General features: G+C 43.7%; 1 protein-coding gene across 2 annotated transcripts; it reads right to left on the bottom strand.

Annotated features, from left to right (window-relative positions):
• Window positions 1-1,239: 1,239 nt before the first annotated feature.
• LOC143138797 (protein PALS1-like) lies at window positions 1,240-27,082 on the bottom strand. 2 transcript variants are annotated; one of them, XM_076299183.1, is made up of 15 exons: window positions 26,952-27,082; window positions 15,296-15,398; window positions 13,335-13,943; window positions 10,813-11,021; window positions 8,627-8,704; window positions 7,910-8,059; window positions 7,484-7,645; window positions 7,060-7,140; window positions 6,640-6,823; window positions 6,388-6,459; window positions 6,012-6,083; window positions 5,511-5,678; window positions 4,958-5,160; window positions 4,567-4,677; window positions 1,240-4,216 (listed from the first exon to the last, which is right to left on the bottom strand). In XM_076299183.1, exons 3-15 carry the CDS (start codon window positions 13,738-13,740, stop codon window positions 4,040-4,042), a joined length of 2,073 nt encoding a protein of 690 aa, XP_076155298.1. In that variant the 5' UTR covers window positions 13,741-13,943; window positions 15,296-15,398; window positions 26,952-27,082; the 3' UTR covers window positions 1,240-4,039. The 2 variants fall into 2 exon arrangements, with proteins under 2 accessions (XP_076155298.1, XP_076155299.1); XM_076299184.1 differs by lacking the exons at window positions 15,296-15,398; window positions 26,952-27,082 and adding an exon at window positions 14,972-15,102.
• Between the last annotated feature and the right edge of the window lie 687 nt (window positions 27,083-27,769).

The raw sequence follows: 27,769 nt of genomic DNA, 5'->3' as shown, positions 1-27,769 counted from the left end.
AAGATTTTCATTTAAAGGAGAAACTGTAAGTTTATGGTATACATTAAATCCCTTGAAAACACATCAGTTGTTCTGCTACAAAGATGAAGAGGGATAAATCTGACTGCAGTGTGTACTTTTCTGTCTTGGGCACACCTTTATGTGTCTACCTCCTTTAACATTACACTAACGTCTATAGTTTTGACCCTGGGCAATGTTGTATTAGGGTAACAAAAGTTTAGAAGTTTAGAAATTTCAGTTTAGAAATGTACAAACAGATTTAAGTCATAACACTTCTTTTGTTGTTAGGTAAATACATCTGTTTCAATGAGGAATAAGAGATGGACCATAAAAAGTCCAAAAAGAATAAAGAAGAAAGAAGGAAACAGTGCTGTGTGTCAAATGAAGACATGGTACAAAGTGGGTGGTGTTGAAATCAATCCAGTGACAGTAAAAAGAGAGGATGTAGAAAGCTGAGATCTGTGTAGAGCCCTTGTCTTGCTCTCTTTGGCTCACACCATGGTGTGAAACGCTTAGTCAAGGTCTCAGCCATTTCAAATTCCGGGCTATTAATAAACCGGAGATCATTAAGTCACCATAAATAAACCTCAATTTAGTCTGCTTCACTATGTCATGCATTTCTGATGTATACCTGAGACGATAGAGCAAAGCTCAAGCAAGGTCAAGGTCAGAAGCTCCTTTCTAGTGGGACACACAGGCCTACGACAGAAATACCTACTTGTACTGTGAAGATTGTGTACATTTTGTCTCATTCTGCCAACCGCAGATACTGTTAACAGTATAGGTATGAGATTTGCCATCACAGAAGGGTAACGAGCTAGGATTTAGGTTTGGCGAGGGTTAAAGAGCAAAGTTTGGCAGAGCTTAAGGCAGGGATCTAAGGTGGGGCTAAGTGTGGGTCGGGGATTTCCCTTCACTCTCTGAGCCAGTTGCCAAGAACAACCAGAGTCCAACGTAATCTTTATTAAGGTCACAAGTAGGTAGCATAAGCAAATGTGTTTGCTTTGTAATGTATTATAATCAGGAGACTCTTTATTTGGTCTGCTATCGTGCCTGCACCTTGAAGTTGCCATAAATGAAAGAGTCGACAAAGTGAGTACTGTATGTTTTCAGCAGTTTAACCACCAGCAACTAGACAATAACCCTTCACTTCATGTTGTGTTGCAACTGCCAGCACATCTGTATGGTCAATTGAGCAGAATTAACAAAACAAATATAAAGAAAAGACCATACAAAATGTCTACCAATCTCGTCTTTAATTCACTTTGATAATTCATACAAAAATTCTCAGAGAAAAGTGATTTATTTTTTCATACAATAACTTTACATTCATTAGTTCTACTTCCAGTTAATTGGCATGTATCTACATCACGTTTTTTAAACGAGGGTGTGGTTAGATATGCTTGCTGGCATTTGGAAGAAGACCTAAAACAAACAGTTTAAGAAATCAACGCAGGTAGTCATGGAGGTTTGCATCATGTGAAAATCATGGTGGATGCTAGAAAATTCATGAAGTGAAACTGTAACACATTGTATTGAAGACTTGATTCAACTGTGATGTCTGTAGCGAGTTAAATTAGTGTGTTAAACGACGTGTTGCTTGAGTGGTCACACAGTGACCAAAATGGCTCACAAGACTGGACATTAACAACAGGTGGTGTGTAAATGTAGTCTCACCTTACAAAGGCTAGCAGCAACCATCAACTTTTACAACTACTCCAGAGGAGCTCTATAATTGTTGCTGGGTGTCTGCTCTGTAGATCAAACCCTGATCAAATCTGGAGTGAAACTTCAAAAAAGGAATTCTGAGTAGCCTTCTCTCTTCTGGACTCCAAAGAGACCTGAAGAGTTGAGGGTCAACTCCCTCTACGCACACCAGAGGGAGCTCCTAACCCCACTCCTGAAAGAGTCCAGGCTTCATCATCATTGTGCTCTCTGTTGATAGTGCAGTATGGCCAGTGCGCCTACGCTTATCTTGTCATGTACATCTGTGGGCTCTCTCAGGTAGCCATGGTCACCATCCTATTCATTACATTTCAAACAGGAAGAACTGTAGTGTGCCAGAGCAAAATTAAGGAGCACACCCCCTTCTGCAATGGAAATGTCTACTGAACATGTTTACCACGCAGGTCATTTTGTAAATACACATTATTACGAGCTAAGAGGAACATAAAAGAAAGTAATATACTGTGGAACTCCTCGAGTTCGGCTGTTTCCAGTGTATCCATTCATTTTTGCAGAGATAATACAATAATACTTTCCCATAAATGAGTGAAAGTCCCTTGTCTCTTGTCTGTATATGCATATATGCAATGCCAGTTATAGTTAAGTGTCACTACTGCCACACACTCTCGCTCATAGACACACACATCAACCCGCACTCGCAAGCACACTTCTAAAAATAGTCAGATTTTTTAAGTCCTAAAAGTCCATTATAATTAATTTAATTTTTCTCTCTCAAATAACAGAAGGGGAACTATAAACAAAACACTGACAAAAAAGAAAATCACAAGTTTAAATGCACGATTCTAACATGTAGTGAAAATAACATTAAAAAGACAAACATAGAAATTGGAACTCTATCAGCATGAAACTCATTAAATTACAAAAACCACACAAACTCCAAAAGAGAATAGTGTCAATTAAAGGAAATGTACATACACGCCATAATATATACTTTTTCGTATTGCTGTAAAATACTGATGGTTACACATATATGAAAGAGGCATTTGTTTAAAAAAATTAAAGAGAAAGCACTTTTCCCTGAAGTCTTGCTGGCATGAGCTCCGGCTATGATCCTGGCTGAAGAACTGGTTGGCGTTACTAAGGCCAGGTGGACAAAACGCGACGCAGAACCAACACGAGAGGACCAGAAAGACACAAACCGTCAGCTCTTGTTCTACAGAATCATGGAAGAGAATGGATGTGACGTGACAGGACAGGGCAGGGCTGGGCAGCCGACTCTCCTCGTGTCCATCTGGGTCTGCAGAGATGCGATAATCAAAGACTTCCCGTCTCGTTCACTCCACTGTTAAGGTAATAGCCAAGCCAATCAGCTGTCTTTCCACTGGCGACTTCATGCTGCTTCAACAGTTCGGTTGGCTGACGGGGACATAGTGTTCAGTGAAACGCTTCACCTCTCTCCACAGAGCAGGGTGAACACACCAGCCTTGCTGGTAAAAATCATGATTTCACATAAAGACAGGAAAAGAACAAAGATGCGAGAAAAACAAAGAAAACAAATCGTGAAGAAAAGACATCTTCCCTCCGACTGTAGTGATGCCAACAGCTAATATTTCTGTAGTCTTCAGAAACCATTCAGTTAGCAGATATATGTCCACCATTATCTACAGTCACAGCGGTTCGGTGCGTTAATTATTGGGAGTAAACACACATACACTTATGCAACACACGCAACACAAACACACACACACACACAAACACACACACACACACACTCACTTCGAATCAGGCCACAGTAAGTGGAGCTGTGCAACTACTCCTTGAACATGTAGTAGAACAACCTTCATCCTTATATAAAAAAAACCTTCCAAAAACGTTATATATAAATAACTCTCAAAGTCCATTCTACTGCTGCTAACAAGTGCTGGTACAGATATACTTCTTACATCCTTTCTGGAATGTGGAGTTAATTTAAAGAGAGACGTCAAGATCAGATATAAAATCACGCTGTCGGGGAAGAGTCTACGGAGGTGCAGGTAGCCACGCTGGCCACACGGAGCGAGCCAGGTGAGTGAGCTGTGCTTATTCTGTAGCTGCTAAACCACAGACATCTTAAAGTTAGTCAAGCTCACTCTCCCTTTCTCCCTCTCTCCATCTGTCCATCTCCTCACCATGACAACAGCATAGGAACAGTGGTCTTGAATCACAGCTTGTGTTTGCGTGGGTGCGTGCGTGCATGCCAGGATTTGTCAATAAGTATGCTTCAAAGTAAGAGAGTGTGTGTGTGTGTGTGTGTGTGTGTGTGTGTGTGTGTGTGTGTGTGTGGAAGTTAGTGTTTGCCACGGCGCGGGGGGCCTCAGCGCAGCCAGGACGAGGGCACCCACTGCGGCTCTGTGTCCAGCTTGTTGATGAAGCGCAGCAGTTCCTGGTAGGCCTTGTCATGGTCCGTGTTGACGATGGCAGCGTCAAACAGGTGCCCGTAGTTCTGCTCCATCTCACGGGCCTTCTCGATGATGTCCCGCAGCTCCTCGGGCTACCGGAAAGAGATGGAGGTGTTTAGTCATTTAGTAGTGTTAGTAGTTAGTAGTGCAGATTTAGTCATTGTGGATCTGAATCATTTAGAGTCAAATTGAGATTTAAATCTCTTTTCCAAGGGCGCTCAGGAAAAACTAGTATCTGATGTAGAAAATGGCATCAATGTTGGAATTATCTCTATAACAGGAACAGGTTAATGAACAGGTTAATGTTGACATAGTGTGACATACTGTGTATAGTGTACTCATAGGATGTTGTTCTGAATGTGTAGAAACAAAAAAAACTCAAAATGGGAGAGGATTAAGTACTGAAAACATGTAAATCTGATGCAAATGTTAAAGAAAGTACCTTAGGGTTCCTGTTGTCTTTTGTCAGGAGAGCACGCAATCGCTCTTGGGAGGGTGGTGCGATGAATATGATGTACGGCTTCAGGTCTGAGCTTCGTAACACCTTCAGTGACTAAGAGAAAGATGAGACCATCAACATCATTGATGAGACCATCACAATCACCAGCACCACCACCATCACTCTTCTTGTGGGTGTGGTGAAAGGATACATGACACTGAACACGTTCTGAGAAACTGCTCATCCTCACCTTACTTGGCTAATGCAAACCTGTTAACTATCAACCAAACACTGCAGTGACTGTCATTTATAGCTTGTCACACCAGACAAAGACACCAGTCAAAGACAAATGGCTCCTTCGCCTGTGTCTGTGTGTGTGTGGGTCTTTCCTCACCTGGGTGTGCAGGCAGAGGATGCAGATCTTCCCTGTGTTGATGATCTGCCGGACTGAGTCAGTGCTGGTGCCATAGAGGTTCTTCTCAAACTCGCCGGACTCGATGAACTTCCCTGCGGCGGCGTCCATCTCGAAGGCCTGCCGCGAGACGAAGTGGTAGTCACGTGCGTTCATCTCCATGTCCCGCCGGTTACGTGTGGTGTCTGTCAGGTAAGGGATCACAGCACCATGTCTGGTAAGACTGTCTTTATGTCGTGAACACAGCCATCTGAATTTAAGCAACGTTAATCAATTATTTTAATTTTGTCGCACAACATTCTGCATCGCCAGAGGTTATTTCACCTGTAATCACTGAACTACATTTACAGTACATGGTCTCTTGTTGCTAGTAACCCTATATGTGAATGGGGCAAAGGTTACATTGCTCATACAAGCATTAAATGCATGAATGTAGAAGAAAGCTAATTAGCTTACAAAGATAGATAGATACTTTATTGATCCCGAGGGGAAATTCAAGACAAACACATGCTACCTCCATCCCACACAAACTTACGTGGGACTGCTCCTCCAAATCTGTCTGGCTCACTGGTCAACAGTCTCTGCCTCAGTTCATTCTGACCACAGTTGGGAGGGCCAATCAGAGCGATCGGTCGCTTCCTATTGGCTGGCTGGTGGTAGAGCGCCATCTCCTCATAGGTCAGAATTTCCTCATTGTCGTAATCTGCATATAAAAAAAGGAACACGCTCTCCTAAATTATTTACTTCTGAACAGTATTTGTATTAAGTACTGTATTTGAACACCTCAAATTGCACTTTTTACCCTTTTATCTCTCCATCTATTTATTAAATTATTTCTAAATCCTTCTTTATCCTTATGAATAGTTTCTGCACAGAAAAGTTGAGCAGCTAAATGCCATTTCATTATATGTTTTAAAACAGCATCTCTATGTATGTGAGAAACAAAAATCCTTAAATCCTTGAATGCACAGACATACAGTATTAAATAATGTTTAAAATTTCATCGGCTGGGTATTTAAAGTTTACAGCTACTCACCATCATTTCTGTTGGCATTGTAGAGGAGCTTCTTCCTCTTTTTCTTGTTTTTCTTTGCACACCACAGCTTTCCTGAGAGGGGAAGAACAAGAACAAGTCTACCGAAACTGCATAGCATGGTATGCAAAGAGAGAGGGTGAGAGTAGAGAGAGAGAGAGAGAGAGAGTGTGTGTGTGTGTGTATGAAAGAGAGAGAGAGAGAGAGAGAGAGAGAGAGAGAGAGAGTGTGTGTGTGTGTGTGTGTATGATAGAGAGGGAGAGTAGAGAGTGTGTGTGTGTGGAGAGAGAGAGAGAGAGTGTGTGTGTGTGTGTGTGTGTGTGTGTGTGTGTGTGAGTGAGTGAGTGAGTGAGTGAGTGAGTGAGTGAGTGGGACTCACCTGACTTCTCAGGTTCTTTATCCTCTTCTATGGTCTGTTTCATGGCTTCTCTTTGCTGCTGGAAGCTCTTCCCTATCAGATAAGGAGGGACAGTGTAGAATAAACAATAGAGCAGACACCGACTCACACATACTGAGAGTGGATTAATGACAGCTGCAGAGCTTCCAGGTAGCTTATGGGCTCATTCTCTGCCTACACAAGAAGCGTGTGAGTGTGTGTGTGTGTCTGCGTCCGTGTTCCACTCTGTAGTACCTGGCACCAGGCCCGCTAGCGGCTGGTTGTCCTCGTCGCCATCCCTGTAGGCCTGCCACCAGTTGGGGTCGTCCTGGCTGATGATGTGCAGGATGTCCCCCTTCTGGAAGCACAGGCCCAGCTCGCGGCACGGCACGTACGGGTCGTCAGACGGGTCGTAGTCAAAGTGGGCCTTCACGTGCACCTGCAGCACCACGCACACATTACTGAACACGCTGGACATCACAATGCAAATGCTTGATGATAGTGATACTATTGGGAATGTGAAGGATTAGACATGCAAATGATGGTGGCATGTCTCAGTAGGTCAACAGTTTTGTTTCCATCGAGCGTATTTCCTGAGAAACTGTCAAAGTCATGCAAAGAAATACAAAAGTGACGGAAAAAAAATGTCATGTACAAGGGAGCCTGTGCACTTACCACAGTCTCTTTGACAGGAGGAGGAGGTTTGGTGTGAGGACTGGGGATCAGCACAAAGGTCAGCGTGCCATGCATCTCCGCCTGTACAGAACACACACACCACAGATAAGATGTTCACTCCGGCCAACACATTCACATACATTCAGTACACGGACATGCTGACTGCACTCAAAACAACACATTCACTCAGACCAGCTTTTTACAGTTTCTATACTTGCCTTGCAGTGGTCACCATACACTAGGTTACATCAACACAGTGCTCACGTAGCTCAATGAACAGACTCATGTTCCATTGACAACATAGTGCAAACAGATGTACAGTATAGTGGTCTTTTTTTGTAAAGCAAAGTTTTTCCGGGTGCATGTGTGTACTACACAATCGGACGGGCTTCGATCGGCCTGTGAGGCTGACGGATGTGCTCACCAGGATGTCGAAGACCTCGTTGACGTCTTTGCCGCGGATCTCGACTCCGTTGATCTCTAGGACCTCGTCTCCCTCCTGCAGCAGGCCGCTCCGCTCGGCTGCACCGCCCTTCACGATGCGGCTGATGATCACGCTGTCCATATCGTTACGAACCGTCGCGCCCTGATCATATCAGCATAAATATAGGCAAAAAAGGTAGATTGAATGTTAACAGATCATGACACAGCAGAACTTATCAAAACCTGTCCTCTGAGGATTACTGACTACACACAGTCAGATGTTTGCATGCTGTGTGAGTAACATATCAAAGAATGTCAAATATTCTTCCCTCCATGTGCTCTTATCTCCAAACACTTGGGATCTGATTAGGCTCAACTAGCCAGAGTAGCTGAGGTATGTGATTTGACTGTGGGAAGTGAAACCCACCAGAGGAATGTCTCTGGCCTTTTCTATGCGGACGATCTTGACCGTCTCTCCGCCCCACTGCGTGAGGTTCTCACACTGCCGGTCCTGGTAGCTCGCCGGCTCCAACTGCATCTCCTGCTCAGCTATGCCGTCATGGGCCAGCATCAGAGCCTAACACACAGGGGAAGGATGCAGAGATAGAGACAGTTAGCAACGAGTTATCACAACGAGTTATCACGAGGCAGCATCATGGATATTGTAACGTGACTGAAACCGGGATATAATCTCTACAGTTATACCAGCTTATTTTTTTATGAGTTACTATTTTTATATGTGTTACTATTTAATTATTATTTATTTAAGTAGAAATAGCCAACTGCTACAATATGCAAAACAAATGTTATGCTGTGAAAAGAGGCACACTAGGCATTAGCCAAGGGTGGGAGTGCAAACTACAGGATTTAAACATGGCTTTTCTGACTAATGGACCCCTCTATGGTAGGAGTTAAATGGCCTCTGCATTAAAGCTTTAAAAACAACTGCTTTTTGTATTTGAAAACATGAATAGAGTGTAATTTTGCAATTACAGGAGATACAAAATATCCAATAAAACACAATTATCAGAACACAAAAGAAGGTAACCACAGGGAGGCCAGTGAGACCAAAAACAGCACGGGCCAGTCGGGCACAACAAACATGCATGGAATCACTGCCAATGGACACGACCTGGAAACTGACCTGGAAATTAGGGGAGGAGAGCAGGGCATTGAGTTCCAGGCCCTCTTTATGTTGGGTGGACAGCAGCATGGACTGGACCTGAGAACAAAAAGGATGGCAGGACTTAGGACTGTGCAAGGGTTTCATAAGGACTAGTGACTGGTGGCCAGTCACTGTGGTTCTCTATTGGCAATATTTTACTTGCTACTTGCTACATAAAGCAAAAGGCTGCCATACCAATGTAGTACTAGTGGTAATATCCAAATATGATGGAATCCCATGTTAGAAAATATGTATGTTCATTCATGATAAGTCAAATTTGACATCCCACATTCAAAACAGACTGATAACCATGATGAGATTATTAAAGTTTTGAATCAACACTTTCACACTGTGGGCATTTATTATTAAGCCATTCTATGTGGCCAATTTTAGCAGCCTTTGGACCAGAGAAATTCTGGATTATAAACTATGCTTAATGCCTCTCAGTAAATTGTTGAAATGCTTCAGTAACTCTCTGCCTAAGTATCCATCTCCATAAAAGCATTTCCATTCATTCTTTTTTGTATTCCCAGTATAAGTGAAAGAAGGCCTGCAGATGGAGCAGCAGTGTCATGATCCTGACACAATATGAGGCAGATATGGGGAATCCACAGTGCTCCAGGAGAGGTTGTGTCCTCAGCATGGGTGACAGCGGTCGAGGGAAGGGGGCAGGGGGAGGGGTGGTGTGTTTGGGGTGGCCTGACCAGTGGAGGGGAGCCACTGGCCGTCATCTGCTGGGGCTAATCCACCCGCCTCCCGCATATTACATATGAATGGTAATCCAAGTACATGTTGTAATCCAATACCATTCGCTCCAATAAGCAGAACCCAAGGAAAACACGGGGGCTCTGCACACAGATGAACATATTTCAGCTTGAGCACTTTGTCCAGTCTCAAGGAGAAGTGCTAAACACACACACACACTCCAATACCTGTATGTACAGAGAAGAGATCTCGCCATTGTGTTTGGAGAGGCTTTCCGGTCAGTGAGTTTTCGGCACTAATGAAGTTTTGTAGCACAGTGAACATTTGTGTGGCCCCATTATCCCGCACAGAAACGTGGAGGGACGAGCACAACAAGGACAAGTCTATCTGGCTCTCATTAGCAGACCGTTCCTCCAGCAAAGAGCCCTGTTCTCTCAGGGAGCCGCTCATTAGCGGAGCACACAGTCAGGATTCATTAGCACTAGCGGTGGATGAACGTCCACTGATGTATATTTAGAATGGAGCTGCTCAGAACAGTGCGATGGACCGGGATGGAGACTCATGCATCATGGGACCCTGAGCCGCAACATATCACATGAGATCACTGAGTGCAGAAAAGGGCTGATGTCATAGAAATAACTCACTCGGAGACTTTAGGCATTTGGCAAAAGGCCAGTGGTATGAAGTGATGCACTGGGCATGGGCACCATGAAAATGGTTTTACTGATGCATTGCTTCCCAGGGTTGTAGATAGCTGTGCATCCAGGCGTTCACTGAAGAAGAGGCAGTTCCAGAGGTCAGTTTGGTTTGCCTCCAGGCAGTTTCAGCTTATATGTGCTCAGTGGAGCACTTATCAAAATACAAAATCACAAGCAGCAAGAGTGGTTGAATTTGCATAACCACTAATGACAATTAAAACTAGGTGCTGGCAGGTGCGGAAGCTTCATCAGATATGTCAACAAGGTGTGTTTCCTGGGCATAACACTGAAGAGCTTCTTACTGACTCAAGACAAAAGAACAAGCAAAAAGGATGAATTTTTCACGAGGGGATGAGTCAGCTCAGTCAATGAGTTGACATTGCAGTCAGGTCTCTGGGAATCTGACCCGCCGCTCTGAAAAGGATCATGATGACTCACAGCAACAGAGCAGCATAATATGACAAGAACCTGGAAAGTCAATCAATTACAACCCAAAACCCCTTTACAGTGTATTTGTTTGTTTGTTTAATTTAAAGCCATTTCCGCAACTAAGGCTATTTAATGGCCAGAGCACTGTGTGTTACAGAAACTTAAATATGTTTTTTAAAATCTATGCTAATAAGATATTCTAAAACCTTCAAAGGTGGGACCTTACTAAAAACATCAGCTATAGAATTTTGATGATAAAATTGTTGTCTTTTGGTTTTCTTTACAGTGTATATAAATAAATCACTGCCTCCATGCCGCTGGTGGAGTGGCTACCTCGTGCGTGAGCCCCTGGGCGCGCTCGGTGAGGGGGAAGGGCGGGCTGGCGCGGTGCATGTGCTGGGCCACGGCGTTGTGGATGTTGAAGGCCTTCTGGAAGTCATTCTTCTGCACGAGCTGCAGGACCAGCTCCACGTCCTCGCGGCTCTGCTCGTCGCCCAGGCAGTGCTGCACCTGCTTCAGGGAGAGCAGCAGCTCCTCCAACTCTGCAGGGGGCGACACAAGCACGCAGGCATGAACATCTGAACATCTTACTCTACTGGCATTATTGTCTCTTTAGGCATAGATATTAGAAAGCTAGATACCGCATTGTCCGTCAAGTTCTATTTGGCATACGCAAACGCGGCCGCCATGTTGCTGAGGGCAACACCTTTACTGTCTACACCTGTCTGATTTCCAGTCAGAGTCACATGCTCCTCCATTGGCCTCCAGTGATTGTTGCCCCCACCAAGATGGCGGCGCTATTTATGTACGTTCTGGAGCCCAATGCAGTGTCTAGCTTTCTAATATCTATGTCTTTTCGGGGAAATTTCTTTCCGCGTTGGCATTGCATGGCACAAGTAAGACACATAACAGGCAAACCAGCTCCTGGGTTTGCACCTGACTCTGAATGTCTTAAAATCTGAATAGAATGAGATCTACATCTGAACAGAAACTATAACTCAACAGTATCTTCAAAACTCACTGCAGAAGCATAATTACAGAAACATAATGGTTTTGTTTGGGTGATGCAGCCACTTCTCCCCCCAATGAAAGGCAGTCACCTGCATTTTCTCAGTGCATCATCTCTCCGCACTTCTTCAGAGCAACCTCTAAACTAAGCCAGGCAATTAAAAACCAACACAGAATCAAACCCTCCCTTTTCATTTAAACAACATGCAGGGGGGCTGTATTTTAAGCAAACGTTAAGTTGCGTGCAATATACATAATTACACATGGCTTGTAGTCCTAATATACAATCCAAAAGTCTTACCTGAAAAACATCACAGAGCCTATTTGTTCTCATTCTCATCTGTTGACCCTCATGCAGAAGATAATGGGAGGTGATTGTGCTAAGAATCTTATTACAGCTGCTGAGTGGGAGCTACGCATAAGCTAAACCAAGGTGTTTGTCTACCGGACATCAACTAACTGTCTCCACACTGCCTGACTTTAAACAGTGAAAACACACTTGTAAGTTTGTAAGGTTCCTGAATGTGTTCACATTTTACTTCTTGTTCACCATTCCACCATGTTTTAGGGTTTTGAGCATGCTAACATGATTTTTCCACTATGGTGTTAAAAAGTGCGAAACATGGCAAGAACAGGGTGAGAGGAACAAGGGGAGGAGCAGTGTGTCCAGCCAGGACTGGAAGATTTTATTAGTGTTCCTTAATTAACTGCCTCCCATTCACGCCCCCCCCCCACCCCTCTTCATCCAACACCCTCCCCCTTTCAAATTCCAAAAGCATTTCATCACTCTTTCATCAAAAGCATCTCTCTCTCTTTCTCTCTCTCTCTGCCAGTTCCTTGAAGCCACTACAATCCCCATCAAGACTTCAAAGAATCAGTGAGCCATTACTTCTGTTTAGTTGAACAGGAGGGAAGTGTGTGGTCACTACTGTAGGAGTTCAGGAACTGAATGAACAGAATGAAGCACAGAAAAGGAAGACAGAAGTAGAGAGAAGGAAGACACAGAGGTAGAGAGAAAGAGAACACCTGCTAGGGCCCACCTCCCTCCGTTTAATTACCGGTTTCACAATGCATTCCTCAATACCTGATGAGTGAGCCCTCGCTCACAAACACTTCACTCCTGAGGCACAGCCCGGGCGAAGGAGGGTGGCCGCTTTAGAAAGCTGTGTCGTGAAAGTGACTGACTGAGAGCATGGCTAGACAAGCAGTGCACATGTTCGCTCTTTCAGAGCAGCGCTGTTCCAAAATGTTGTCAAGAATTTGTTTAGCCCGCATTCAAACGGGCACAGTAGGTTTCTCAAGTGTCAACTGAATAAATATTGACAACCACTGGACTGCCAAAGAGGACTTTTTTCTCGTCTTTGACAGCCATGTTTTGTGTAGGTGCCACCACAATGAACTACTGGCAGTGCCATTTTAAATGTAGAGAAAGAAGTAGCACTCATGGTATTTAGTGTGGGCCTATGATATTCAGTGTTGGCCAGAAGAAAGTTACTACTCTGATACAAGAAGAAAAAAGCAGTGATGAAAAGCCTGCCATGTACTCAACCCCTACAGAGAGGTTAACCAACCATCTCATCCCACTCTAAGCACCTAGCCAATCACATGCTCTCCTCTCGGGCAGCAGGCCAGGGTAGGTCCCGCAAACATTCATTAATTCAATTTTACTTTTGCCTTTCCTTTGCATAGCAACGTACCATGGAAACAGGACAATGATCAGTGAGGGAAACATTTCCCTAAGTCTCTGTGCTATATCCAAACAGCCTGCAGATGCTTTAACAAGAAACCGATACCAGTGATAATATGCAGACAGGCAAAGTCTTGACAGATGTGCTTCTGAGACTCACCTAGTAGTGTAGGGGGTCCTCCCAGTCCCTGCAGGGCTGCCAGCGGCCCTCCAGGACCCTCGATAGGGTCAAACGTGGGGTTGTCGATGCCCACCTTGGGGTTCTGCGCCAGCTTCTTGAGGCGCATGGAGGCGTTGAGGTCGAGCTCCTGGCGGGTGCGTCCCTCCTCCTCGCGCCGCCGCCGGTCCTCCTGGTGCTGCCGGATGCGCTCCAGCTGGGCACTGCGGCGGATGGGCAGCGTGCGCGCGCCCAAGTCGCCCGGGCAGTCCACGGCCATCTCGCGGTGCCACTGCTGGGGCTCCTCGGGGCCCTCGTGATGGCGCCCGCCGCCGCCAGTCTGACCGTCGCCGCTGCCCCCTCCGCCCGAGTCGGTCACGTGACCGTTCATGTGGGAGGTCGTCATCATCCCCCCCCAACCCCCACCCCTCGCGGCTGTTGCGATTGCGGCTGCTGCTGGTGTGCTCTTGCGTTAGGAGGAGGATGTGGCAGTCATGATGGGGACAAGCGAGGGGCAACACACACGCTGGCTGTCCGTCACACCTGCTCAGTCTGTGGGACCAGCCTTAGGATGTGCTCTTGCGAAAACACACTCACAGATCACACCGGCACCTAAACAAAGTGATCAGAGCATCAGAACAAAGCATTAGAACAAAAAAGTTTCCTTCCTTAATTCATGTATTTATTATTATTATTATTTATTTAATCTATTTTAAACCAAAGTGCCTTTGCTTTTCTTGCATTTATATATCTTGATCATAAGGTTGACATTTCCTTGACAATACCCATATTGACGTTCTGGAAGAGGAGTTAATCTAGCCACAAACTCCATCTAAGCCATATAACAGCTATGCACTCACTGTCATGTCCTAGTTTTGGAATTTTCACTGTTAAAGGTGAGAGCAAGTCCAGACCTCCACTTTATCACTTTGAGTCACTGATACTGACACTGCCATATAACACTGTCTGTCTCAGTGGTGCTGGGTATTAATGTCCACTGCATCAATGCATCGCAGCCTGAACCGACACCTTTGCCTTTTGACCCCTGACCCCCATAGTCCTGCATCCTCCACATGGCCTGATATTGTTACCAATCCCAATTTTATGGAGCTCACTGACCACCCACCTTGTGTCACACTGATATATGCAGCAATGAACCCACCCACCTTTGCAATAATCTCACAACTGACCACACTGTTTGTCTGTCATTGTAAATTCATTTTCTGTGGCTCTTCAAATCTTTACTACAAACAACATCACTTAAGACTTTTATTTAATATCCACAACAAGATTGACTATACATGCCTTTTTATGGAAGGAGCACAGTTGAGTGTCATTTAACTCATGCCATGATACCTCATTCTATACTGGAAAAAAGAACCATAGAATCCTTACGGCTGTTCCCAGTAGTTGTTTATGTCTCCCACCTCCTCCCTCAGTGCCCAAGAGGCTCTGCCCCAGCCATGACTCACAGCTCCCCCACAATAGATAACCTCTGACCAAGTCGCATTCCTCAACCCCCCCCAAACACACTCACACACACACAATTCTTTTCAACTGCCTAAATATAGCCACTATACAGTCCCAATCTCACTGGAACAGTGGCCTAGAAACACACACAAAGTCAGACAGCAGCATACACGTTGGCCTCATGGTTGTCTTATCACTGATCCAATCCTTTCCTCCCTCAGGACTGCTACTCTCCCCTCTCTCTCTCTATCCCTCACAGTCATAGTGCTGCGCTCCATTGTATTGCGGCTCCACTCCTCTCCTATGCGCCACTCTCACGGCTGCACTTGGGAGATTACTGGGCTGTGACTGCCCTGCCTGGCCGTTGCCATGACAACTGTTCAAAGGGCAGGGCATCCCAGGCCCTGAGAAAATAAAAGGGGGGGAGAGAGAGAGAGAGAGAGAAACACACAAACACACAGAGAGATCAGGGACAGGAATGGGCAAGAACTTACCCAAGTCTCACCCTGCTGCACCTTGGATCCAAAGACGTGCGGTGTGTGACCAAGCCCTGCTGGTCTGGTTTTGGGAAAGGGAGTCTGCAGCTGAATGAACCTCCTGCAGGGAGAGAAAGAGAGAAAAGGAGAGAGAGGGAGGGAGGGAGGGAGGGACAGAGAGAGAGAGAGATAGATAGATAGAGAGAGCGAGACAGAGTGAGAGAGAGAGAGAGAGAGAGAGAGAGAGAGAGAGAGAGAGAGGGAGAGAGAGAGAGAAACAGAGCTGGGGTCAGACACACAGCTGGGGCTGGCAATAGCATGTACAACGCTGGCTGGAATACAGTGGACATTGACCTGAAAATTGAGAAAATTATATGGTGCACATTCACTGCAGAAATTCCAAATAATCAAGGAAGTAGAGCCCGACCGATTTATCGGCAGGCCGATATTATCGGCCGATATTAGACATTTTCCAAACTATCGGTATCGGCATTTATAATGGCCGATAAATGAATATTTTAAAAATAAAATAAAAACGGACGAAACACCCTTCAACCATGTCATGAATGTTGGCGTTGTATAGTTTGTCCACCAGAGGGCACTCAACACCGTCCCTGCTGGCAACACTCGTGTATAACGCGCCACACATCCTGCAACCTGCTGATCCAGCCAGAGTCGGGCAGAGAGAACCAGTTATCCGCGAGTAAGATCATCAGTGAAGTGAGTTCATGGTGATTTGGTCACGAGACATTGCTTGAAATAACAATTAAAAGAACATCCCCATCAGTTCTCTTAACTCAAATAAGCATGACAAAATTTCGTGAAAACAATGTCCAGTTTTGCTGCTGTTAAATAAGCCGAGAGTGAAGCGGAATTAGCTAGTAATTATGTTACGTTGTTACAGTGTAGTTGACTGTCTGTTTTTTTAACTTTTGACAATGTGACTGAAGATTTATTTCTTTAATAGCGTGACAGTTATAGCAGTGAGACGTATCATCTCTCCCCGGCCTGTTATTTTGAAAGCGTATGTTTTACAATTTGCAGTATGACGTTATCCATTGCTAAATTAGGGCTCATCATAGACTAGCAGCTAGCTAACCACAAAGCTAGCTAATGCCATGAATATCAGTGGAAGACCGCTAACGTTAACATTAATGAGCTTGGAAACCACAACGAACTTATTCTGCCTAAATAAAGTAATTATTTATAACTAGTATATCTGTAGTTACAATCCCTGCATACGTAGCTTGTGCAAAACGTAGCTTGTGCATAAAAGTTAGCTTTTCTTTTACACGTGTGTGAAATCGAATGACGCGAAGTGTGCGTTTCAGACTGTCGTTTAGCCGCAGCATTAACAAGTTACATAATGGATTTAGTTCACTAAATAGTAGGTTTTAGAAGGCAGACAGCAACTGATGATTGAAAATGGTTTGATGTAGCTTGATGGAAATAATTTTAAAAGTGCAGGTAAAGGGATAAGCAAGCTGACATTGTAATTATAAGGTAGCTTATAAGGCAATAGGGACTAATTATTACACACGCACACTCAAACATTTAAGAGTGACCTTTATCTTGTTCAATAATAATACAAATGATGATGATAGTAATAATGTCATCATTTTTTTTTGTGATTATTAAGTCTTAGTTCAAAGTTATATCTATGAAGCTTACTAAGTATTTTAATACTGGTAACTTTGATTTGGTTGTTGTTGTTATTATGTTTTTGTTCAAAAGACTAAGTTTCATATCTTAAGTTTCTATTTTTATACATTTTATTTATCAGAACTTTAATATATTTCGATGTTCCTCTGTTCCACTGTGACAATATTATTTAAAAATAAACAAGTTTGTTTTTGAAATGCATTATCATATTATTTCAGTCAATACTCATAAATAACTACAAATAACTAATGTTAGGGAAATCTGTTAATGTTTTGTTGCAAGTTTCTGAAAAAAAATATATATATATATCGGCCGATATATCGGAATATCGGATTTTTAAATGAACAAATATTTGTATCGGTATCGGCCTTCAAAATCCTATATCGGTCGGGCTCTACAAGGAAGCAACCTTTTGTGTAATGACACAACCAAAATGTGTTTGGAATATGCCTTGTGTGTAGGGGGCTGTCACCTTTGTGAAAAAATCCTGTTCGATTTGAGACATAAGTGTTCATTGAATCGATTGTAAAATCGTTTTTTTTATGTCTAAAGACGTTTCCATTTTCAACGCCAAATATAGGCCAATCCACAAACAACTGCATTAGGACGAACGTAAAGAGGGCGCTTGTAGACGCAAGCCAGCAATATTTCTGATGATTTATTGGCGTGAAGTTTCGTGCACAATGACAAACAGAAGTGCAACATTCTCGAAAACCAGTAAGCCGAGTGGACTGCCATTACATCAGTGACATGACTGCAGGCTTCAACGTAGCTGTGTCTGTGTTTACGATTAGAAATGTCAAAAAGAATTTCGCCTACGTAGAACTCGATTGCACAGTTTGCGTAGCCTACCGCTTTGTTCTTCTCCATAGTTTGATATACCAAAAATCCGAAGTACTTCCACATCGAACTCCTCAAGTTATTAGGGCCCATCACTCGTCTCTCTACATGTCGCACAGGTTGATCGCGTTGTCCTCCATTTTTTGGCAAAACACGAGCAGCACAGCAGCTGATTTAAACAGCTGTTCCCGGTGCGTAAAATTGGTTGGAATTTTCTTTTTAGCTTTCGCAATGCTTACTGCACTTCGGAATTCTTTTATATTCTTATATTCTTGTTTGTGAATTTTGTTACATCTATCTTTTTTATTTCATTTAAAATTAATAGTGTAAATATTTGGTTAAAATCGATTCCATATTTTAGTTTTCGAAACTTGTGTTGTTTGGTCCAATCGATTGTGCAATCGATTTTCAAACGTAAAGTGACAGCCCTACTTGTGTGTTTCTCCATCTACATACGCCAACAACATTTATGTCCCATAAGTTCGGCTTCAAGATATTTTGTGAAAATCTTTGCAGATCAACGGCCATTACCAACTGAGTAAGCTAAACACCAGCATCAACAAAATCCCATCAACCAGAGAAGCAAACCTGTCAATCCACATGACCCCTATGCAGAGGAAGAGCAGATGATGGACAAGTAGACAGTGTACAGGACTTCACTTTCATAATAATGTAGACAGAAGAGAACTCAGGCCTTCTCTGCAAAAATGTATAACATCCAGGAAAGGGCCCCAGCATTTCAATGAATAGTTCACCAGTACATTTATGTGAGCTTTTGCGCCTGTCAGTGTGGGAGACACAAGACACAACAGTGAATGAGAAGCTGCTCATAAAAACAGAGATAAAGAGAGAGAGAGAAAGCGCAAGAGCGAGAAAGAGAGAGAGCGAGAAAGAGAGAGAGAGAGAGCGAGAGAGAGAGAGAGAGAAAGAGAGAGAGAGAGACATCTGGCTGGCTGGCTTCAGCGGATATGTGCAGGTGTGCTGGCGCGGCCGGCTCTGGGGATAGTGGAGATTCCAGCAACATCACAGACACATTCACACTCTCTCTGCTGCCTGGCCACTGCTCTGGGCTCCGAGGACCACAGCCCCATCAGGCAAATCTCAGGAATGCAAACCAGCCTGGGAACTGCATTCTTCAGCTGAGTGGACCTGCATAAGGGAACTATTGTGAGGGAGGCAGGGAGTGTGTGCATTGACGACCACTAAATAACTGGAAGATAAAATGCTTTGAGTCCCAACAAGGACAGGAGAACTGAAATACCTTCAATGGGAAGTATGAGAACTGAATGAATGTATACCCTACTCTTGTTACAAGTATCCTCATTATCAATTCACTTTAATTTAGGGGATTCATAATTCAGTCAAAATGCATCTAGCCTTTGACCAGACTTACTACTGTAAGGTCCATTCACACTGAGGCTAAATAGCAATATCAAAGTCAATATTTGACTGATTGCAAGCTGCATCTCTCTTGACAAACTACATGATCTCTAGTAGACAGGTTGGCACCATGCCGATAGGACACATTTTCCCATAGTCAATATAAAGAGGAACAGAGGAACCAACTAATTGTCATAACAGTTAACAGCTTCCAATAGTATAACCTTGTAGAGTAACCTACCCAACACTCAGCATTCTGAGTGGCATGTGGAAAGGAGCTTAAATAGAGTTTTTACAGTCAAAAGATCCATTTTCATATGGCTGACAGCCTAGGCTAGGCCTTCATGTGGAGGATCTGGAAATTGTTCTTGATTCACATTTTGGTAATTGCACACACGCACACGCCAATATCCTGTGGTTAAGGAGCATGCTGAGCACTGTACTACAGAGGGATTACTCATCACCCATTACTACAGTCCAGTGCCAAGGCCCTGCAGGGACAGTCGTTTACCATTGCACTCTCTAAAGAAGAGATCAGTCACTCACTGGTCCACTATGGCTAGTCATTAACCTCAGGTCAGTCTCCAAGTTCATCCGCTCAGCGGTGGAACTATGTTAACTGTGAAGGGGAACACCCTGACTGGACCAGATCTTTACTTGTTGTGTCAGTTTACACACCACCAATACACACATTCTCTCTTTCACACTCACACGTACAATGCTTGTCCACGTCACACACACACCCACACCATGATCCTGGGCTAATCGCGTCTGGCAGGAGCATCCCCTACCCCCCTCTGACTGCTGCAGCAGGCAGAGCAGTGATTGGGGATCAAGTCCTTGACCATCTGTCTCTCATGAGCTTACACACACACACACACACACAATCTATTCATCGCTTCGGTAGTCTTCTGTATTTGTAGTAATTTCTCATTCTTTCATAGTGATTTATGAAATTATGATGTTAATATTAAGTCATGATGTATGAAGCACAAACGTGAAAGCATGTTGTTTTAAACAGACAGATGGAAGTGTGAGCTCTCTCTCACACACACACACACACACACGGAATTGGGGATGGTTTATCCGTCCATACCTCATTCATGCCTGACCAGTAATGTTCACCTGCTGAGACTATGCTTAAGCTTAAGTGTTCCACCTGTGTGACCAGATGAGAGACTGATACTGACTGAATTTAGATGCATGCGTTCCGATTCCAGTGCTTTGTCAACACTTACCTGCTTGTGAGTTTTCCTAACAGACATTTTGCTAGATGTTTAATGTACAGTGGTGCCTCTGGAACATTAAACAACTCTGAACAAAACTTTACCCATACACCCACATCTACCCACACAAGTCTACTAAAATATACTAAAGCCTATCAAACAAGTCTAATATTAATACAAGTCTCTTACATTGCCAGTAACTTAAGAGGAAGGTGCCATGGCATATAAATAAAGCAATCAAGGAAATCCTTGACCTACAAGAGAAATACCTATGAAATCCTTGACCTACAAGAGAAATAAATCTCCAGTGTGAGTGTAACTGGTGTTATAGAGGAAACAGGCTAGAGTTTAACCAGCCTGATTCCATTAGAAATTAAATAAGGATTACAAAAATGGATGCGGGAAAACCGAAATGAACTGGACCACAGTACTATCAACACCGTAAACTGCAGGTTCTCTACAAAGAGAGTTCTCTACAAAGCCTGATTGTGGATCTGCTGACTAACATTTGTCAGTTGAGGCATATACAGTGTCAACAAATCCATCAACTTCCCCATGCAGGTTCAACAACAACAAAAATTAAAATAATATGAAGTTCACTGGCAGACTGAACAAGTGTAAAAGAAGGAAATTCGCCTGAATGCAGAACTGAATGCCTGAAGGCATTCGTGTGCACCTCCTGGCCACTGTTTAGTTTGTTTATTTCACTGTGTAGATGTGGGTGGGTGAGTGTGTCCTTTGACCTGTGTGTGTATCCGTCACTGTGGAAAAGAAGCAGAGGAGCGTTATCTGCATTCCAGCAGCCTCACTCTCACCAGGAGAGAACATTCCAGAACTCATAGCGTCGATACACGTACCACCATGTACCAGGAGAGGGAGGGAGGTAAAAGACGGAGCAGGGAATGAGAAAGTGAAAGAGAGATAGAGATAGAGATAGAGAGAGAGAGAGAGAGAGAGAGAGAGAGAGAGAGAGTGAATACACCGGAGAGAATGAGAGCAACAAGAATGTAACAGACAAAGCAGACAGAATGCAAGAACGTGAAAATTCCAGACACTGAGAGAAGAGGTCAGAAAGTAGCCGAGGGAGGAATGGCCCCTGGGATTCCAAAGTGGACAAAATGCCTCAGGTAGCTCAGCAGGGGGAAGCAACATGAGGCGTCAGGTCGAAAAGGCCTTACAGCATGAGGTAATGAGTGAGGCAGGCCAACATGCTGGCGTGCTTGTCTACCTACCGGATCAGCCAAAGAAACATGAACAGTTCCTGCTGCCTACTGCTGCTGCCGAGTCCTTCCAGAGTACACTGAAGGTCATGGTTAATGTATAACCAGTGAGAGACAGCAGCCCTGTCAGGGCCAATGAGAGAGGGCACAGAGGAGCGAGTAGACTCGTACACAGAGATCAGACAAGCAACACAGTGACGACACAGAGGTCTCCACCACAATTGCTGTGACACCACGGAACTGCTCGGACTCTCCCCTGAGTAACGTATAGCCTATTTTACTGACCCTGTGTATGTACAATCTCCAAGTGAGTTTTATCCGAAGCTATCGTGCATATTGTGTTTTTTTCCCTCCTGCAATGACTAATTGAAAAGATCAGCTGCAACGAAACTGAGCTGCCCCAGCCTGGCACGTCATTAGGCCCACATGAATATTAAGAGGTGTGATGGGCACCACCGTGGCCTTACACGCACCTCATATACCTGAACCAGTTCCTCTTTCACCTGAGCCTTAAGATTATCTGAGGACATCATCTGCTCAGTCTAGAGTGCTCCCTACATGCCTCGTACATGGGAGCCATCTACCCTCAATGCACTGGTACACTGGTAGCTGGTATAGTGCCAGCTGCCCTCAATGTGAGGTCATATGACGGCTAATACACTTGATGTGGGAGGTTATCTAAGGGCTACTGTAACCATGCGGGGAAACCATTAGCGCTTTTATTCTTAGAATGGGATTATGTGCAGATCCATATCAAGGCTGTATGATTAATTTTGAAGTTTATAGTTGTACTCAGTGAACCATGACCACCATGACAAAAAAAAGTAGGCTACATTATATACTTCAGGCCAGGGTAGGCTTTTATAACAGTTTGGCTCCAGATATTATGTATGTTTGATAACAAAACAATACAAATGATGAATTGCAGGACAATTCAAAATGGAAAATTCCTACAGCATAGTCACAGTAGTGCTACAGCCACAGCAGAACAGATATTTTCACTCTTTACAGTAATTTTGTCTTTATTACAAATACATTATCCATCTTATCCTAGCCGTCAAAGTTCATCAACCACCTCAGAACTACCCACCCCCTCCACCTTGCACACAGACAGCACTGCACCAACACACTCTAGTCACTTCTTGTGGAAGCCTGCTGGGCTGACATGTGGCATATGTCCAGTAAGAGCAATAAACTCATTTATGAAAGGTTACGTAGATAGATACTTTATTGATCCCCAGGGGAAATTCACGTGTCTGATTTTTAGGTTTCGATAATACTGATAGAAGCAATGATACTGACAGAAGTACAAAAGTCACACATGTGCAAGTAGACTCATCTAAACATTATAATAAAATGAACATTAACTGTATTAAACACAACAAAAAACCTGCCATTACCCACAGGCCAACATAACTTCAGCTCATAATATCCCCATCTTCCAACCTCAGGCCATCTTTTCCTCTCTTACAGCAGTTTCGGATTCACTGAGACGGGGAGGACTTGTCACTCTCACCAGATGTCTGCAGAGGCCAAATGAGAGTAGTCGCTTCCCGTACTAGACAGCCATCGAAAAGAACAAATGGCTACATTCAGGCTTTCGCTGAAGAGCCTCAATCTGGGCACATTCGAGTGCCTTTTTCACATTCCTCAGCTGGGGTCCCACCAAGCCAGCCATGACCGAGCTGCAGAGAGAACAGATCTCCCTGCACTCAGTGGGTCTCCGCTGCTGCGGTCCGCACACCGCTCCGGGGTCAAAACAAGCTGGGACCTCCCGTGAGCTCAGCGGAGCCAGTAATTAGAGTTTCCAGCCACTGAGTTTAGCCCAGCATTAGCCGTTTGATTGAGTAAAGTCTTGACAGTAATAAAGGCATGAGGGAATCTTGGGTGCCTGGGGACAACACTGCTTGTTCCTGACCTTAAGAGGTAATGAGAGGACAGACAGGGAAAGCCTGGTCTAGACAGCAGAGAAGGTCCCATGCCTTCTTACAGCCACATACAGGGGGTTCTGCAAATATGAGGGGAGAAGTAAAGAAAATGGAGGGGGGAAAGGAAATGAAAAAGAAAAAGAGAATGCAAGCATAGTAGTGGATGAAGTGAAATTCGTTGAAAGCAAATGAACTGTGGAGGCTAACATCACCATGACAACAAGACAAACACCTATACCTAAAGCCACTAATAAAACACCAGGACGAGTCAGGGCTGGATCAGGTAGAGCAGGGATTCCCAAACTGTGGTACGCGTACCCCCGGTGGTACGCGAGCTGCTTCTAGGGGGTACGCGAGATGAAAAGGGCTATGGCGGACAGGTGTAAAATTAACATTTTAAATCTTTTGTGATTAATTCATGAATAAATACACAATTTCGAATCAGGTCATAATGATATGGAAACATGAAATTAAAGGATATAATTATAAACTCTGTATGTGTTCATCAAAAAAAGGGCAGCTTATTAAACATGACGCCTGGAATAGCTAATAGAATGCGTTACTTTTGAATGCGTTGGATGGTCCGTGGTCCGTGGGGGGAAAGTTTCGCGGATATAACAGGTTTTTGAAAACAACAAAAACAGAAAGGAGGGAAGGAGCAAAGCTAGGAGTTATTTCAGATGGGCAAGAAAGGTAACATTAAGCTAGGCTTTACATTTAACAAACTAAAGGTAGCCTAAGTTTAGCCTTTCTAGGCTGTATATATGTTGTCCAAACGAATACATCCTTGTCAGGCGTTGTTGTAGGCCTATTATAAGATATTGTATGTGGATGTAACTTTTTAACTGACCAAATGCACACACCTAAAACCGGGAAACGGACAAATATTGTCAACGTGGGGGGGGGGGGGGGGGGTTATAGAATGCGTTACGTTTTTATGTGTTTATGTGTCGGATGGTGGGGGTACGCGAGCCGAGTCGGAATGTAGGCGGTGGTACGCGGGGGGAAAAGTTTGGGAACCGCTGAGGTAGAGCATTGGTGGTAGGTGTGCTAAACAACACAAACCCACATGGTTTCATCTTGCATAATGTTTGGGGGGTGTGTCCTTTGATATTTTCATGGCTTCAAAACCCCTACAGTATCATCTTCCTGTTCTTTGAGGTCATTCTGATAAACTTACCTAACCCATCAGCATCAGATATGGGCTGAAATGCTAGGCCAACAATGACGATAGCAAAAGATGTTTGCCGACTGCCAGCCATGCATGAATCCAAGGAACATGCTGCCAAAGCATGGAAGTAGGCAAACAAGACCACAGAGGAGCCCCCTCTCCTAAGCCAGTGTAAACTACTTTAAAAAAAAAAACTGCTGACCGGCTTTGAATATACACTTCCATTTTATTGTGGCACCATCAGGCTTTGGTGTTAGCCACTGACTTGAGCTGACTGTGTGCTGAATGAGCATTAGCAAAGCAGACCTCTGTAAAAGGCGTGCGGCTATCACAGGACTTGGTGATACAGGAATAGGAAAATGTTTCTATGATGGCCTGATAAACACTAAGGATTTGGATTTAGAAAACTAATGGCCATAACCGGTCATATTTCGCCTTATTAACTGGATACACTAACTCTAAATGAGCCCAAAAACAAGAGTTTTCACAACCAGTACAGCCAGTACTGGTTTGCAAAAAATCTCTTGTTTTGTTGGTCTCTTTTAACTCATTACCCTTCTGGACAACCCCTCTTTTTCATCTTTCTCTTCTCCCAATACAATTATGCCATCTCTTTTTCCACCTTAGCGACCAGTCGGTCCAGATATGTCCTGCAGGGGCAGAAAGTCACCAGAGTAAACATGGAAGACGCATGATTCCACAGCCAGACCAAATTAGAACTTTCATGCAGGGAGTCAGTGGTTGAAAGATGAGACTGGGTGAGTCAGGGAGGGGGGGGGGGAGGGAGAGAGAGAGAGAGAGAGAGAGAATGGCAAATTGCACAGACATCAGGGCTTCAGTCTGACTCAGCATAGAAGTCTCTAGTGCATCACAGCCTCAGCCTCTAGCCATGGGACCCCTGAGGGTTAAATGGAAAACTGTGCCAAAAGGTGTGCACTCAAACTGGTACACTTTCAGTGATGGTTTATTTGCAAACAATCTCGGGCATGGATCCAGTGATAGAAGCCAGGGCCACAAGGAGTCACCTTATCTTAACAAAGCACAACATGAGATAAGCCTGATAACTGCAGTAAGGCACTATCTAACTGGAACACTCACACTAGTTTCAGTAAAGTCACAATGCGTTGTGTAATGCACAAAGCTCCAGACGGTCTTTCTCCACTCGCCAACTCAAAGGCTTAGGTATGTGTGCCCCAACTATGAAACGGTGATATGCACCGTCAACATTGGGATCTGTGTGGTAAACAAAAAGCTGAGCAAAAAAAAAAAAGACTTGATATGTAAACATTACGATGATGTTATATGCCCTTATCAAAGAGATGAAGCGTTCCCTATGAAGTGTAACAGAAGACGCCCATTTACTTGAAAAGTTCCATTATCATACAGGATCGAGACGAGTGATGAACACGCACATAGCTAGCACTATCTGAATAAAAGTTAACGTCACTTTCCGTTCCTGTCACCAAATTAGATTACTAATTAACTGTACTAATGTTGCCAGTAACTGTGTGTTTGCATATTTTTGTGATCTATCGTTTGACATCTATCGTAACACGGCATGTGGCGTTGCAGGTCTATTCTAATTTCTAATCAACAACACCAGCTAGCGATAAGCTAATTTACCTTCCACTTGACAAGACGCTGTTCAGTAAAATTAAACCAAACCCTACTATTACAGTGTTATTGTCCCAGATTGATAACATTTAATTAAGTTTTGTGTTGAGCTGCCTAGGAGCTTCGCCTAAACAACCACACGAATACGTCCAAGATCCACAATAATACAAAGCTAGCGCAACATTAGCTGACAATAACGTTGGCGTACAATCCTAATCAAAGCAACAAGTTGCACGAGCTAACCTAGCCAGGATAGCTAGCATAAACGATTAGCCATTTCACACAACAGAACAGAACAGAAAAAGTTACGCCCTAAGTGCGACATTTCCCAGAACTGGATACTGAAAGTACTGGAAACCGTGGAGAACAGATATTTCTCACAGTGATGTCACTGTCGCTTAATTTAGTTTTAATTGATGTGAACATTTGACGGCGAGACATTTAAAAGCCAGAGTAGTCTATAGGCCCCAGGCACTTCACAGGCTAGGAAGCTAACACAGTTTTCCCTGCTTCCCAAGCTAACCTAACTTAGCATTAATTTACTACGGTGGTTTCCCTGGTTTCATATACCTGTTGCACAGAACAAACACAGCAGAAATTCACGACTTCAAGAGGAGTAGCTAAATAGCTTACTTGATATGGTAAAAGTCCCGTCAACTCAGTCTTGAATTAGTTCTTCAAGACGCACCTGCGGTCAGTTGAAAAACACATTTACTTTGTTTCCTATGGGGACAGCATTCCGGTCGCAAATTTCGCAAGCTGTGTGGGCGCCAATAGTAGAGTAGCAGTGCTAGTGCACGGCTCCATAGCGCCTCTGCAGCCTTCTGTATGTAAGGACGTAAGCGATTGGACAGCGATTGATAAAGCAAATTGAGCCACTTTACACCCAAATAATGAGTCATTGGATGAGATTTTAAATACATGCGCTAAACTAGATGAAATCTAAGAAAATGTCAAGGCATATGCCTATTTATAACTGCAGTAAAAGAGGAAATATTATACAGTGCTTAAGTTCATAGCTCATCCTATTAATTAATGTAATATTGTATGCAAAAAACTGAGTTTTACACAATATGTCTGCATGCGGAATGAATATTTTATTTATAACCAGTTTATAAAAATAAAATACAAAATAATTTTGAAAGAAACCAAAACAGGAAGCAAACCAAAACAAACAAAACACTGTACAGGATATTCATATGGTACAAATGAAAATAATAAGACAAATAAGTACAGTTATGTACAATGTAATCTGCTCCCTCTGATACATCCTTTCTTTAACATCTGTACATAAGTTTTCCTCCATGTCACAACACTGACATAACTCTTGAGCAAGTAGTACTCAATCAGATCTAAAAAGTTCATTCATTCTTTTGGGTAAGCGGTGAACATAACACCCATCAGCAAACAGCATACAATTTATTGTTAAATTATTTTGTTGGACATTACAA

This window comes from Alosa pseudoharengus, unplaced genomic scaffold, assembly GCF_046254945.1.
Source record: "Alosa pseudoharengus isolate Yale_2024_CS ecotype anadromous, Long Island Sound unplaced genomic scaffold, YU_APseudo_1.1 YU_APseudo_1.1_scf_22, whole genome shotgun sequence".
Taxonomy (NCBI): domain Eukaryota; kingdom Metazoa; phylum Chordata; class Actinopteri; order Clupeiformes; family Clupeidae; genus Alosa; species Alosa pseudoharengus.
Note: the sequence above shows the minus strand (reverse complement) of the source record. Positions and strands in the feature narration are given on the sequence as shown.